At 32.2% G+C, this 16,311-nt stretch overlaps 1 protein-coding gene across 1 annotated transcript; it reads left to right on the forward strand.

The window, feature by feature from the left end:
• Positions 1-11,515: 11,515 nt before the first annotated feature.
• LOC110795188 (wound-induced protein 1) lies at positions 11,516-12,372 on the forward strand. The gene has a single exon (XM_022000173.2). It carries the CDS (start codon positions 11,828-11,830, stop codon positions 12,164-12,166), a length of 339 nt encoding a protein of 112 aa, XP_021855865.1. The 5' UTR covers positions 11,516-11,827; the 3' UTR covers positions 12,167-12,372.
• Positions 12,373-16,311: the final 3,939 nt, after the last annotated feature.

A 16,311-nucleotide genomic window follows, 5' to 3' on the forward strand; every position in this document is an offset into this window, starting at 1 on the left:
TTATGGATTATCAACTACGAGTCTACGAGTAGTATTAGTCGAAATAATCAAACTAAAGGACTAAAATTGTGATGGAAATTCATTGTGGCGATTGGCGGCGTTAATAAGAGGGTGATTGACTGATTGGTTTGTTTTTAATACAATATACTTGTAATTGTATGGTTGTACTTCATACATTATTACATTATTACGTAGTACTGTAGTCTAAGCACACGTATTAGGATAAGGCGTATTATTATATTCATGTGGTATATATCGGCTTCATTGTTTTCACAACATTCAATTAAATTGATTGATTTTAAGTTACATGTTTTAGATTCAAGTGGTATCAGCTTCGTTGTTTTAACACATTATAATGTACTCCCTATTTCATGGAATACTCGCCCCGCTTCTATATATTAAATTATACTAAAACAGACAATAGGAGTGACACGTTTCACTTCCTTGTGAAATATTTTCCCGCCTAAAGTTTTTTCTTTTCTATTTATTTATTTTATTTCAATTAAGTTTTATGGAAAATTAATATTCAATATTTTGACTAAAATTTTATCATTTCCTATTTATTTAATCTTCAATACGGAGTATAATTTTTCAACTATGATTAATTTTGTTTCTCCGAAATTATTGGTAAAATACAAACTTTTATATAAGGAGGTCTTACACAAAAGACTACATTGGTGTCATATAAGTTAAGCAATGGAACTAATTAGTTAAATAATGAAATCAATTAGTTAAACAATAAAACTAATTAGTTAAGCAATGAAACCCATTAGTTAAAAAATAGAACCAATTAGTTAAGCAATCAAAGTAGCCTTTTCGGTAAGGCGGTCTTACACAAAAGTTGTCGTTTGTAACGTAAAATATATCATAGCTTTATTAATCTATTGAAAATCTGCAAGATCGTTTGTACTCCGTACTACTTAATTTTGAATATTTTTTTGTTACTCAAATATTTTACAAACAAAAGGTAAAATAATTTTTTTTTTTCATATCCGTGCGTGCACGGGATTTAATCTAGCTCTTTATAAAAGTTGTCCCGGAATACTTGCCCCGTTTCTAGAATAACATATTTTTTTAATTTTATATTGTTTCTCTCACTTACCTAAAGTCTCGCTTATAAAAGATCATTAAAAAAAATCATCCCACCCCCCACCGCTCTCAAAAAGTTGACACATTTTTTCACTAACTATATTAAAAAAAGATACTCTACCACCTAATTAAAAAATCAACATGCCTCTTGTGTGACCAGTCACACCATCAACTTGATGGTGTGACGCGAGCGCTCAACTCCCTCGCGCGCAATTACTATGGAGAAAGTTATGTTACTTGACTTTCTATGTTGGTGTTACTTATACATTGTATTCGCTGTTACTTTTCGTGTGTTACTGCAGTTTCTTTAATTTCATGTCAAATCGAGGATTTCTTGTATATATTGGTGTTACTTTATTTTTTATACTGGTGTTACTTATACATTGTATTCACTGTTACTTTTCTTGTTTTATTGTAGTTTCATGTTAGAGGATCCTTGTATAGACTGGTGTTACTTGACTTTCTATGCTGGTGTTACTTATACATTGTATTCGTTGTTACTTTTCTTGTTGTATTGCAGTTTTTTGACCTTTTGTTGGTGTTACTTATACATTGTATTCGTTGTTACTTTTCTTGTGTTATTGCAATTTCATGTTAGAGGTTGCTTGTATAGATTGGTGTTACTTGACTTTCTATGCTGGTGTTACTTATGCATTACAATCGCTGTTATTTTTCTAATGGTTTTATTGCTGGTTCTTGAATTTATGTTAGAGTTTCCTGGTATAGACTGGTGTTACTTTTGGTTATTGTAGTTTATTCAATTTCATGTCAGAAGTTCCTTGTATAGATTGGTGTTACTTGAATTTCTATGCTAATGTTACTTATACATTGTATTCGCTGTTATTTTTCTTGTTTTATTGCAGTTTCATGTTAAAAGTTTCTTGTATAGACTGGTGTTACTTTATAGTTTATTTTCTATCCTGGTGTTACTTTTAGATTCCGTTAACCAACGTGTGGTCTTTAAACATGTTAGGCTTTTTATAAGTGTGAACACGCCACACCATCGAGTTGATAGTGTGACAGGTCACAAATAAGACTTGAGATTAAAAAATAAGTCAACTAAATTTGCCATAAACTATGTGTTGATCAAACCGGTGCGAGAATTCCGGGATGGTGGGAGTTATTTAATACTTTGTATATTTGTTGATGAGGTAGTACCGTAGTAGTAATCGGATTCAAGCCGGAATTGTCGGGTTGTACACAAACCCCACCTCCTACAGGACTCGGAACAGATTTTTCACTTTCTCGTTGGCTCGAGTTGGATTCGCAGTGTATTGGCATCTGTACATATAAGCATGTACTTCCTCCGTCTTTTATTACTCGCAACATTTGTTAGTTTCACGCATGCCGATGCACAACTTTGATCATTTATATCTTAAATTCTCTTTATGCAAAAATTATAAAAAGTTGATATTTTGAAAATACACATTGAGACGAATCTAACAAGATCCAACATGACTATGTTTTATCTTATATAAAAAACACTACGAATAGTCAAAGTAGATTATATAAATAGTGGCAAAAGTCCAAACGTTGCGAGTATTAAAAGACGGAGGAAGTATAAGACTATAAGATTCGATCTCATGTTTCACGTAACCAAAACAATGCAATTGATCATCAAACCCAAGCCACGTACGAAAAGGTGGGGTGGGATGGGACTTGGGGCATAGCATAATGATATCAGCAATCTAAACCCCATCACTTAGTGGTCCGTTTTAGCACAACAATTAGTGGTTAATCTAATCATATCAAAGCCGTTACCGCCTTTTTATTTAACCTCATAATTAATTACACAATATATCTTAATTAATTAGTACTAACAGACTAATTAGAGCCATTCACCAAGACACCTGTCTAGTCGTCTTATGCACCCTATGATATGGGTCAAAGGTTATACTTGTAATAATGTGCCTTCAACCATACTCCATATTATAAATAGAGTGATATTATATTCATGCCTCTTTCACTAACCAACTTTAATTTTTTTTTTTACGGGATGTATTATGTTATGACTTTACTACTCAATTAGGTTTAACTATTTTATCTAGATTTGTGGGTGAAATTGTATGACAAAAAAGTTTATTTATCTGAAATACTTATCTGAACTTTCTAAATTCAACAATCCGTTTTTAGATTTGTATATATGATTATGTAAGATTGTAAAAAAATAACATGAAATTATGATACCAATCTGGGTGATGATAAAGGTCGCAAGTTGCGATAATATTTAGTTGTCGCAATCTTACGTGGCGCAGTTTAATTGGTATACATAGGCGCCACGTAGGCTATGCGTCATAGAATATTTTTACTATCAATTTAATATTTTTACTATAAAAATATATAAATAAGGTAATCAATGTAAAGAAGGAAACAAATTAGAATATTAAGATTTTCCTACCTTTTTTTGAAAGGTATATAAGTTAAATATTTTAATTTTCAATTTAAATCATGACACATAAACATGCCATGTCATCATTGTGACACGGCTTAAAGGTCGCATGTTGCGACCTTTATCATTTTCGTACCTATTTATCTTTGTCAATAATTTGAAACCCTTATATTAAGGTCTCGAGGGCATATATAAGTTATCCCATCATCTCATCCCACATGGAAGAAAATGAGATATGCACCGTATTACGTAGTACGGAGTACGTATTAACCATCTTGTAAATTTAAAAAGTTATTCCTCCATAAGTTGTAAGTAATTCAAAATTTCTCCTTTTAATTAGAAGCCTCCATATTTTATTTTTCACCTAGTACTGCCTTAAAATGATATTCAAAGTCGTAACTCGTAAATCCAAAATCCCAATTTGAAACGCGCGCCTTAGAATCTTAGATCAAGAAATACATCATTATTGTCGAGGTACATCTTTGATCATATCATTGATTTTGTACCATAGTAGTATGGAGCACTCCGTGTTGTAACTAGACTATTAGAGGTAGGTGCAAATGTTTTTTTTGGTGCGAATGAGCCACAAGGGCAATATAAATTACAAATGGGGGCGGGGGATTCGAATCTGAGACCTATTGTACACAGACCCTCAGTCTTAACCACTAGGCCAAGACATAATTGGTAGAGGCAGGTGCAAATGTGAAATTGTGTGGTATAAAACAAAATTATGAGTTATGTCATGAGTTTATTATTATATTGTTGTTAAGAATATAGTACCTCTTAACTATAATTTGGCTATTTGCGGAAAATTGGGACAAATTAAAGCTAACTACTTAATTAGCTTATATGAAGAGCACGCCAAGAGTCAATTTTCCATGCCTCATTATAAGACTTACGACAACCTCCTTGTCAAACCCTATGGCAAATAGATCACCTCAACTGTTAAATTGTCTTACACTTACTTAAATGTCATATCGTGCCTAATAGTATATAAGGTAGGTAGAAAATTAATGACATAGCATATGATTTTAAAAGTTAAATTAATGTCAAACAGTCTTTTACGAGAATTTATACAGTCCATAACCTTGAGATGACATACGCAAAATTATTTATAACATTTACTCCCTCCGTATTTTTTTAAGAGATACACTTGGCCGGGCACGGGTATTAAGAAAAATAATTGAATGAAATAAAATAATAAAGCAAGTGGGGTTGGATAGATATTTTAATAATTAAATAAGTGGGGACCATGTCATTTTGGTGGGTGGAGGGTGGGGTGAGTTTATGAAAATATTTGTTTAATGGGATGGTGGGTGATAGGGTATATTAGATGTATTATTTAATTAGATGGTGGGGTTGATAAGTTACTAAAAATGGCAAGTGTATCTCTTAAATAAATACGGCCGGAAAAGACAAGTATATCTCTTAAAAAAATACAAAGGGAGTAACCCTTAGGCGACACCAATTTTCCACCTTTAATTTTCTACCTATAGTTAAGGGACTAAATAAAATAATTAGTAGTTGTTGTCTTATTGTTGTGACGTTGAGTAGTAGAATTTTTTGTTAACTTCTTTCTGTTTTAATATTATTTAGGTTAGCATAATTAATCCCTGTCGTAATTTTATTGATTCTGTCAATTAACTGGTGGTCTGTAATCAAACTTTCCGCAAATGGGATATTTAGGGAGAATGATTTATCATCAATTGGGGTCGGGCATGCACAATTTGGCTGGTTTGCATGCAAGTGGAAGACTAGCTAGCAACCCTAATTAATAGCGTTATGGGAGAGGTAGAGAGAAAATTCTCATAATTTTATGTGATATTCCCTCTAATTACCAACGCGCTTAGAACATACTACCTCCGTTTCTGAAAGTTCTTTACGCTTTGAAAAATGTGTCCAAAGTATAAAAAATTTGACCGTAAATTCTCACTATTATATACATCAAAACTTTACATGTAAGATCTTGTCAGATTGGTCTCGGTATGTATTTTCAGAGTATCAAATTTTTATAATTTTGCCACATACGAAATTGGATATATTAGTAGTTAAATATTGCATAGGAGTTCGTGCAAATAGTAACTGTAAAGATCTTTTTGAAACGAAGGAAGTACAATTCAAATCATAATGTGCACAAGAAAAACAACATAAACAAAAGAATATGCAACGTAAACAATAAAAAAATAAATATAAATAAAAGAACATGAAATTGTGATGAAAGAAAATGCGACATGAAGATCGATGAGCACATTTACTTTTTCTTTTAACTAGTTATATGTTCCTTTGTTTTGAACTATTGGTTCTTCCATTATCCACGAGACTTGTTTGCATCATGTTCTCGTGTGTTTAATGTTAGGAGCTAATTTGAGCTAAGTTATTGCCCTAGGCGTATAACTTCCTCTCTAATTAATTGTCTATTTTTCCTGTACACGAGAGTTATCAACCCTAAAAGTTAACCAAATATTTTTCTAAATACATACTAGCAAATTTGTGAAGAATGCTAGTTGTGGTCCTTAATTATGGAAGCTTAGGCATTGAGATATACATATTTTATCTTGGCAATAGTGAATTTTTAATTTCAAAGTTAAACATGGCGCTTGAATATCCGTAAAGCCGGTTTAGATGTCTAAGAAATGCTAATTTGTACACTTAAAGATCCTCAACGGTTTATACTTTATACTTAGTGGTAAGAAAAATCATAATTCTAATGGTGGAGATTTTAGTAATACAAAAAGGGTAAGAGTGATGTTGTTAGTCTTTAATGTTTGTGGTTGATGGGCTAAGGTTGCTACTAATATTATTGTTAATTATAAGGATAACCTAGGAATAGAAAAGAGACAAAGAGTTTGGTTGGAGAGAATTTGTTGATGTTTGCATTAGTGGAGCCCCCATCAAGATATTAACAATTAAAAACAATTCTTAAAGTGTGTTGAGAGAATGAGGGTGCCAAGGTGTTTAATTAGTAACCAAGGAGGAAATGTCTTAATAGTTCACTTTAAACTCGGAAAGTTGCAATGGTTGCATAAGTTCAACCATTGAATTTAGAATTTGAGACATGCCACATGTGTGTGAGATTAATTATCTATCAATATGTAGGTCTTATCGATCTTAGCCTAGTGGTTATGATTGAGATCTTGTATGTGTGTCTCGTTATCTATAACTATGCTACTTAGTACTTTTTTTTTTTTGAAGGTAAGATGAAGGACCCTATTGCACTGGTAGGTCGCACTGGTATTTCCAGCCAGCTTTGCAGGTCAGACTCATTGGAAGTGGGGGGGATTATAGGGGAAATCATCACTCCCAAAGAGCCCCTAGTGAGGTTTGATCCCATAACCTTGAGGTTATGAGGCCAAACCTTTACTACTAGGCCAAGCCTTACTTGGTTGCTACTTAGTACTTACCATGTCATTTATATACATCAAAAGCATAAAAATGTATTATTAAGTTAGCAAAATGTTACCAAGCAAGGCTTGGCCTAGTGGTAAAGGTTTGGCCTCATAACCTCAAGGTTATGGGATCAAACCCCACTAGGGGCTCTTTGGGAGTGAGGATTTCCCCTATAATCCCCCCTCACTTCCAATAAGTCTGACCTACAAGGCTGGCTGGAAATACCTGTGCGAGGTACCAGTGCAGTAGGTTCCTTCATCTTACCTTCAAAAAAAAAAGTATTTTGGGAGCAGGGGCGAAGCATAGTGAGGGCTTAGGTAGGCCATGCCCCCCCCCCCCCCTGAAGGCCCAACCACACCTATTAAATAAAAGCTTAACGAGTTAACATTAGATAGTTTTCTATTGGACTGACCCCCCTAAGCGACGAAGCCTACTTTCTTAATTAGTGTTCGGTCCCCCTTGATAACCGAGTCCGACTTCGCCCCTATTTGGGAGGCTGATATCATGTCGATCATCCTCCCATCGCACGGTTTGCATGTGAATGTGCTAAACGAAACGTTATTACGGAATTATACAATTTATACCCATTAACTTAGAAAGTCTCACAAGTCATAACCGTACCCTTAGGGCCCTAATGAGTTGTTGCGTAATTTTGCATGATAATACAAGTACTGAGTGTTAATTAAGTTGTTACATACATTATTTATTATGCATTCATGATACGTTTCTCATCTTTGTTATATACTTAATTAGTTTAGGGCCCGTGCAACGCACGGCTACTACTAAAAAATTTATTATTTTAATAGTAATTAAAAGACTTGTGATATTACGAAAACATGAAAGTAAAAAGGATATATGAAAAAGTATAAATTCAAAGTTGTGTAAAAAAAAATATTCAAATGAACTAAATTTGCATATTACTATACAAAGTTAAAAATTATAGTCGTTTACTTGTATGTAGATCGATCTAACAACGTTAACCAATCCCGAATGACTCAAGACTAATTTTCGAGAAGACCCGAACATAACCGAGTTAGTCAAATACAACATATTTTGAATTGAGTAAAATCTAGATAAATAAACTTATATGTTAGTCTACTTACCATGTATTATTATTTTAATTAACATTCTTACTTACCAGTTACCATGTACTCCGTATTATATTATTAATAGTAGACTAACATTAGAAGTTCATTTATCAATATTTTTTATATTTCTTATCAGATTAAAAAGTTATAATAATACATACATAAAATTATATCATAAAGGAAAAAATAATATTGATTTAGCTTTCCTCCAATATATATTATGCAGTACACATTTATGGTAATTAAAATATATTTTTATCTTAGTTTCCTAAAAAAAACGTAATGTAATTTATTATTTTAAAGTAAAAAATAAAAAATATTTTGGCGGGAAAAAATCGCACCAGGAAATGACACGTGTCATTCCTGGTGTCTCTTTTAGTATATAGTAATAGATATTAATTTAACTTGTATCTTTTATAGTGAGATGAACCAAAAAAAGTTATCCAATCCGATACACATAAACAAGCTTGAAAACTTCAACACAACGACTACATATTGGCCGGTTTACCAATTGAGGTTGGCATGAGTGGTTAAAGGTCTCTTGCTCCTTAACCAAGGTCTCGAGTTCGAGCCTTGGGAATGGAAAAAATCTCAACTGGGAGGGATGCTGCCCATCGAGGTACCCATACAAACTCCCGCTGGAGATTAGTCCACTCGCCGAAGACGGTGGGAACTCCTCGTAGTAGAACCAAAAAAAAAAAAACATATTGGCCGGTTTAGTACATCTTAATTACTTTTATCAACTTTAGCTAGACAAAGTAGCTACCATTGCTAGAATCAAGATAGTAACTTGAAGAATTGAGTTCTTCTTAATTACTTCGAATATTTGTGTGTCAAAGACACGAAGTACACAACTATATTGGCTACTCTGTTATACGAAATACTCGATCGCGTACAACAGATACAGTAAAAAATGTTATTAATTGTTATTTTATTGAAAAGTAGATGTGATAGGAGTAAGTGATATATTTTTTTAATGGATTTTTCATGAAATACCCCCGAATTTAAATGCCCCTCAACTTTCAGAAATTTAAAAAATACCCCTATTTCAATATTTAGTGTACCAAATACCCCTATGACGTCATCAATTCTAATTAATCCACTTAACCCATCCATTAACCCATTTTTCCCTTAATTACTTTTTCTTTTCTCTCACCCCCTTCCTTCTTCCCTTGCCTTCCTCTGTCAGCCAGCCCACACACCACCAACCACATAGAAAACTCTAAACCCAGAATTCGGAATCAGGCGACAAGGCAATGGCCACATCCTCCTCCACCCTTCCCGACACCATGACAGGCTTCGATACAACAAGGTGGAGGAAGTGGTGTTTACTCTTACACCTACCAGATTCCGCCGAAGTGCAGCTCAATTTCACCCCGAAATTCGACTCTTCAGAAGAAATTGGCCTAAACCCCAAATCAATTGAACGAATTAAAACTCCAAAGAAACGCAAAAACAAGCACAACCCAGCTGATAAAGTGCAAAAGTAAAACACACATATAATAGTCATAACAGATCACAAAATTGATGATGAAACCCCAAAACAAGGTTTTTGTGTTCTTGGCTTCAATGGAGAGAGAAAGAGGGGAAAATATATTTCCGTTATTATCAAATTAATTTCAGTTTGAAAAATCAAGAATTCCTGAATTGACACAGAAATTCGAAGAGAAATTCATAGAGATTCAGAGAAAATTGATGAACGAAGAACTTCAAAGAAAGTCAACACCGAAGTTGAAGTAGTCGTCTTCACCACCGTATCCGGCGGCGTCGATGGAGAATTTTTTTTTCGGAAAGAAATCGGTTGAGTGGAGGTGGGTGTTGTCAAGCTGAGTTTTAGGCGGTGTAGCGGTGGCGAAAGTGGTTTGTGGTGGGTCGATGAAGCGGGGAGAAAGAGACACAAAAGGGAGAGAGGGGAGGCACAAGAATACATGAAGGATGGAGGAGAAGCAGAGAGTACATGAAGGAGGGAGGAGAAGTGACTTTCATGGCAACTGGGAAGAAGGAAGGTGAGAGAGAAAAGGAAAATAAGTGGGTGGGTTAGTTGGTTAATGGATTGGTTAATTAGATTTGTAAATGGGTGGGTTGATTAAGGATGTTAATTAGGGATTATTTGGGTTAATTAGACGTTAATTGGTTGATTATAGGGTTGATGACGCCATTATGGATATTTGGTGTATTAAGTATTGAAATAGGGGTATTTTGTACATTAAGTATTGAAATAGGGGTATTTTGTACATTAAGTATTGAAATAGCGGTATTTTATGAATTTCTGAAAGTCGATGAGCATTTGGTGAATTACACCAAAATTCGGGGGTATTTCATAAAAAATCCATTTTTTTTAATTGAATGAGAGAGGGTCCGAGGACCAAAGTTTTGTTAGTGAGATAGAGAGAAAATATAATAATTATGATTTCTTAATTTGTAAGTGTAACAAGTAATGTGGGACGGATGGAAACAAAATGTAACGAGTAATGTGGACGTAGGGAGTATATATTAGGATTTTTTGTCATTTAACACCTTACAAAAATCACTTTTTTGTTATTTAACACCTTACTTAATTTTTATTATTTTTAAACACATTAAAAAACAAAACAAAAGAAAATATAAGTCGACACCACTTAATGATTTTCGTTAGAAAAAACGTTGGCTTTTAACTATCCAAAAATTCCCAAGGCATGAATTTGGTGGTAAACAACTCCTTCTACAATCAAATTAAATCAACATTTTTTTCCTATGAAAGTGGTGTCAATTTCTAAATATTTTAGTTTTTTAAAGTGTTTAAATATAATACTCCCTCCGTCCCATAATATAGTGCCCGTTTGACCAAAATCACAGTTATTAAGGTAAAAGATAACATTGATAATAAAACAATAATTATTTGTAATTTCAAGATAAAATACATGTTAGGTGACTTTTATGGCGAGAGAAACTAGAGATTAAAGGTGTGTACATAATAAATAGGCCTCAAAACTATAAAAATCAAGCACATAGGTTGAATAAAAGTAAAAAAAAAAATACAATTTTCAAAGTAAAAATTCTGACTTTTTTCTGGACAATATTGGATTACAATTAGTGCATGAGGATATTACGGGTAAAATTTAATGGTTTAAAATAGAAATATGCACATCATTTTAGGAAAACAAACACTACATTTTGAAAAGGATAGAGTAAAAATGAAGTAAGATGTTAAATTACAAACTACTCCGTTTTTTAAGATGTTAAATGACAAAAAAATCCCATATACGGAGTACTATTTACTTTTACTTTCATGTTCTATAAATGGGGATGTACCTAGACATCCTAACAATATAAACCCCCAAATTGAGTTTTAATTCAACATTTTAAGTTTCCAACCCGAGTTTGCACTAATAAAAACACTAAAAAGTCGCAAATTTATCCTGTAAAAATTAAAAATAACAAACACCCGCGTAAAAAAATAGCAAAATAATCTATCCATCACCACCACGCGTCGATCTCCCTGGAAACCAATACTCTTAAACCACGTCATCACCCCCACCTTTCTCTCTCCTCTCCCCTATAAAAACCCCACATTCCCCCAAACTCATTTCCCAAATCACCTCATCAATTCCTTAATCCCAGCTTAATCAAATCTCCTCTTCTTAAAAAATAAACTCAAAAATTCCCCAATTTCTGAAATTAATTTCCTCAAAATCCTAATTTAATTAAAAAAATTAATCAAGAGCTGGCTATCATTAACCAAGCAACGGTGGAGGCAGCCGAAGAAACCACCAACAAGAAGGTGGTTCTTTCCCTATATGAAGCCTTAGCCTCCCGTAACGCGGAAAAGGTCCAGAACCTTCTTGCTCCTGATCTTGAGTGGTGGTTCCATGGTCCGCCGTCCCACCAGTTTCTCATGCACCTTCTCACCGGCACTACCTCATCTGACGGTCAAGATTTCTTCAACTTCTCCCCTCAGTCAATCGTAGCCTTTGGTTCTCTTGTTCTTGCTGAGGGCTGCGATCACACCCGTAAGATCTCCTGGGTTCACGCTTGGACGGTCACTGATGGGATAATTACTCAGGTTAGAGAATATTTCAATACCTCTGTTACTGTTACACGCCTTGGTAAACGTGCGACCAATAATAACCAGATTTCTACGACCGCCGCACATCACCATTGTCAGCCTCTTTGGGAGAGTAGTCTCTCTAATCGGGTCGGGAAATCGGTTCCTGGTTTGGTTCTTGCTCTTTGATTTTGTTCTAGCTAATTGAATTCTGACGCCTGGCTAATATGGGTTGAAGTATAAGGTTTATGGTTATGGTGTTTTTATTAAGTTTTGGGAAGTGAAATTACTTTGTTGCCCTCTTGATTATTGTGGTTTTCTGGAATGTTGTCCTTCTGTCGTCAATGTTATGTAATGGCTTCCTACTATGAAATAAAACTATGTCGTTTTATTAATTTGGCTTTTGTGCTTGATTTAAGCTTTATACGAAACCAAAGTTCTTTAATCTTTCCATCCGTCTCATTTTATTTGCACCTGAACCCAAAAAGGAGAGGGAGTGTGTGTAATAAATGCTTCTCCGATGTAAAATTTAGATTACAAAAAAAAAAGGGAAAGGAATTAAGTTGACAGGGAAAGGATAGAGTTTTGAAGATACTAATAACACTTAAATTCCTAATCCAATTTAGTTATGCTTATGTCAGTTGAGTGTTCATTGACGGGATCTTTGACAAAGCAGGCCGTTGAGATATTTTAAATTTCTTTCATTTTTGGACGCAATTGGTTCCTCTTAAAGTCTTAGCTATGTCACTTGCCACTTTGTTAATTTCTTATTATTATGTCTTTGATATGAAATTATAGTAATTCGCTATGTCATAATGTTATATGCAAATTTGAAGGCTAGTTATAAGAATTAGTTTAGAGGTTTATTTTTATTTTTTAAAAAATATGCTTAAGCCTCTCCTGCAGGAGGACGTCAAAATCACAGTTATAACAGAAAAAAATCAATTGTTTTTAACTGTTTTTAACTAAATGATATTCTTTTTAATGAAATAGTACATATATTTATCGAAATTATACTATATTTAACGAAATTGTACTCTCTTTTTTATGAAATGGTACTCTTTTTTAAATAAATGGTACACGTTTGACGATGTAATGTGTTTGCTCACACATCACAACATACCGCTTCCCCAACCTCTGTAGGAGGAAATCGATTATGTAAAAAGCAATATTAACTAAGTGGTTGTTTGGTTTAACATTAAATTGATTACTTGATTAGGAGGTGGGAAATGTGGGAAAACCTCCGAAATTTACTTGGCATAAATGTTTTTTGATGACAACCAAAACCTCCTATAGAAAATCTAACACTGGTCAACAAAGGACTTTACTCACTCACTTTGTAAAGTGTTGTATAGGAAATAGACTTGTTTTTGTTCTCATACGAATAGATCAAGACTCTTTTCGCTTACGAAAATGATAAAGTCGCAACATGCGACCTTTAAGCCGTGTCACAATGATGACATGCATGCTTATGTATCATGATTTAAATTGGAAATTAAAATATTTTGGTCATATAACCCATTATACATGTTTTATAAAAAGGTAGCAAAATCTTAATATTCTTGTTTCCTTCTTTTTATCGACTAATTTATTTACATATTTTTATAGTAAAAATATTGCATTGATAGTAAAAAATATTCTGATGACGCATAGCGTACGTGGAGCCTATATGTACAATTAAGTTACAACACGTAAGATTGCGACAACTAAATGTTGTCGCAACTTGCGACCTTTATCATCACCCAACCAATCCGAGACATTTAATTAAATGTGTCGTATGTATAATGTTCATCTACTTAATTACATGTGTCGTAAATCCTTACACAGTTACACAAATATTGAATACAATAGTGTTTTATCTTTGTACAAGCATCGGCCAAAATTGCCTATTCTAAGTTTCCAAGAATTACTTTGTATCTTAGGTATCCTTCCGTTTAGGAGGAAGTCCAAATACATGCCAGGCATGTATTTGCAAAAACATGCCAACTCCAAATAAAAAGGTAAATCTAAATGGTAAATATTTTTGGGGGGAAATGTAAAACGGTATTGTACACTTGTAAAACGGGGTGCTGACTTGGCATTGCTGAGTTGGCAATTCATTAGAAAAATGGTATTGGTATTACAAAAATGGTACTAAACTTTTTCTAAATGAAATTCATTTTCCTTAAATGGTACTCGTTTTGTACTAAATTTTATAAAGTGGTATTAATATTACAAAAATGGTGCTAAATATTTTAAAATGGTATTCATATTACAAAATTGGCAGTAACGGGATCCAAGTTGGCAAACGGGGTTGACTATTCAACAATTTCAAAATGGCTGGGAAATTACAAACAAGTCCATGACATGTATTTCATAATACATGCCTGGCTGCGATTTTGACGCCCTCTTTAGTTTAGCGCTTTATCAATTAGAACTAAAGAGCATTTTTTTAAAGCATATTTGCCCCGCTTTTAGGTGTACGTGCCAGGTAATCAGGTACACCCGAATGTATAATTAATAATTGTATGTGTACGTAATGCGATAGAGGATTGTTGGCTGGTTATGAAAATGGACTTTTGCTTGCGTTTGGCTGGCAAATGGCAATGGCACGCCTAAGGAATGGGCTGCTTCAACTTGGGCACCTTGGCGCAGCCGCGCAGCACTCAACGTCAATAGAACCTTAATTTCCACCATTTATTATCGACTGACGAACGGGTTGTAAAGATATGTTGATATTATGTTCGGCATTACATGTATCGTGCATCAATGTTGAGAGTTGTTTAGTTCAAAGATGCATGGTATATGTAATAATGTCGAATACAATATCAACATCATACTAAACGACTCACAACATTTATGATTTTAAGGAGGAACAAAACATCACCGTTATAAACTTAAGATTCGGATTAAGTAGTCGGATATTCCGTGTAAAAGTACACCTCACTTAGAAAACTTAATACAAGATGCTTAACTATTGTTAAAAACTCCTTTAGACCAAAAAAAACTCTCAAACAAAATGTGAAATGGTGCAAGTAAATCGATACAGAAAAAGTGAGATGATTTTAATAGATAAAGGGGAAGACGACCTATCTAAATTAGCAGGTAAGATCTCTTAAGAATTAAAATTGACAGTAAAGCTAAAGGTAAGGAAAACTCTCGATCAAGATGTCTACTTAGACTGCGACACTACATTTTTACTGTTAACATAGGGTGACTCAGGTGTTAAACAGTTTGATGTCGTTTAAGGGAGGTCTCGAATTCGAGTTTGGCCATATGTAAAGGAAAATATCAAGAGCCTCACCCACTCTAAATAAGGTATACGATCCGGGTCGAATTCAAATATTGTCGTTGTTACACTCCGATAAACCGGTTATGTTGCGCTAAATACATTGACCATCATATACTCTACTCGACAAAATTGCTACGGAGTAATATATAAGGCCCTGTTCTTTAGAGCTGAACTGAACTGAACTGAATTGAACTGAACTGAACTGAACTGAATGCTCCTGAACTGAACTGAACTGAACTGAATTGAACTTTACTTAACAGAATATATTACCGAAATAAATAATAAATAATAAATAATAAATAATAAATAATAAATAATAAATAATAAATAATAAATAATAAATAATAAATAATAAATAATAAATAATAAATAATAATAATAAATAATAAATAATAAATAATAAATAATAAATAATAATAATAAATAATAAATAATAAATAATAAATAATAAATAATAAATAATAAATAATAAATAATAAATAATAAATAATAAATAATAATAATAAATAATAAATAATAAATAATAAATAATAAATAATAAATAATAAATAATAAATAATAAATAATAAATAATAAATAATAAATAATAAATAATAAATAATAAATAATAAATAATAAATAATAAATAATAAATAATAAATAATAAATAATAAATAATAAATAATAAATAATAAATAATAAATAATAAATAATAAATAATAATAATAATATAAATAATAAATAATAAATAATAAATAATAAATAAAAAAATAAAATAAATAATAAATAATAAATAATATAATAATAAATATAATAATAAATAATAAATAATAATATAAATAATAAATAATAAATATAAATATAAATAATAAATATAAATAATAAATAATAAATATAAATAATAATAAATAATAAATAATAAATAATAAATAATAAATATAAATAATAAATAATAAATAAATATAAATAATAAATATATAAATATAAATAATAAATAATAAATAATAAATAATAAAATAATAAATACTATTAATAAAATAATAAAAATTATATTAATTATTATAAATATTTAGTTATAAATAAT

This window comes from Spinacia oleracea, chromosome 1, assembly GCF_020520425.1.
Source record: "Spinacia oleracea cultivar Varoflay chromosome 1, BTI_SOV_V1, whole genome shotgun sequence".
Lineage (NCBI taxonomy): Eukaryota > Viridiplantae > Streptophyta > Magnoliopsida > Caryophyllales > Amaranthaceae > Spinacia > Spinacia oleracea.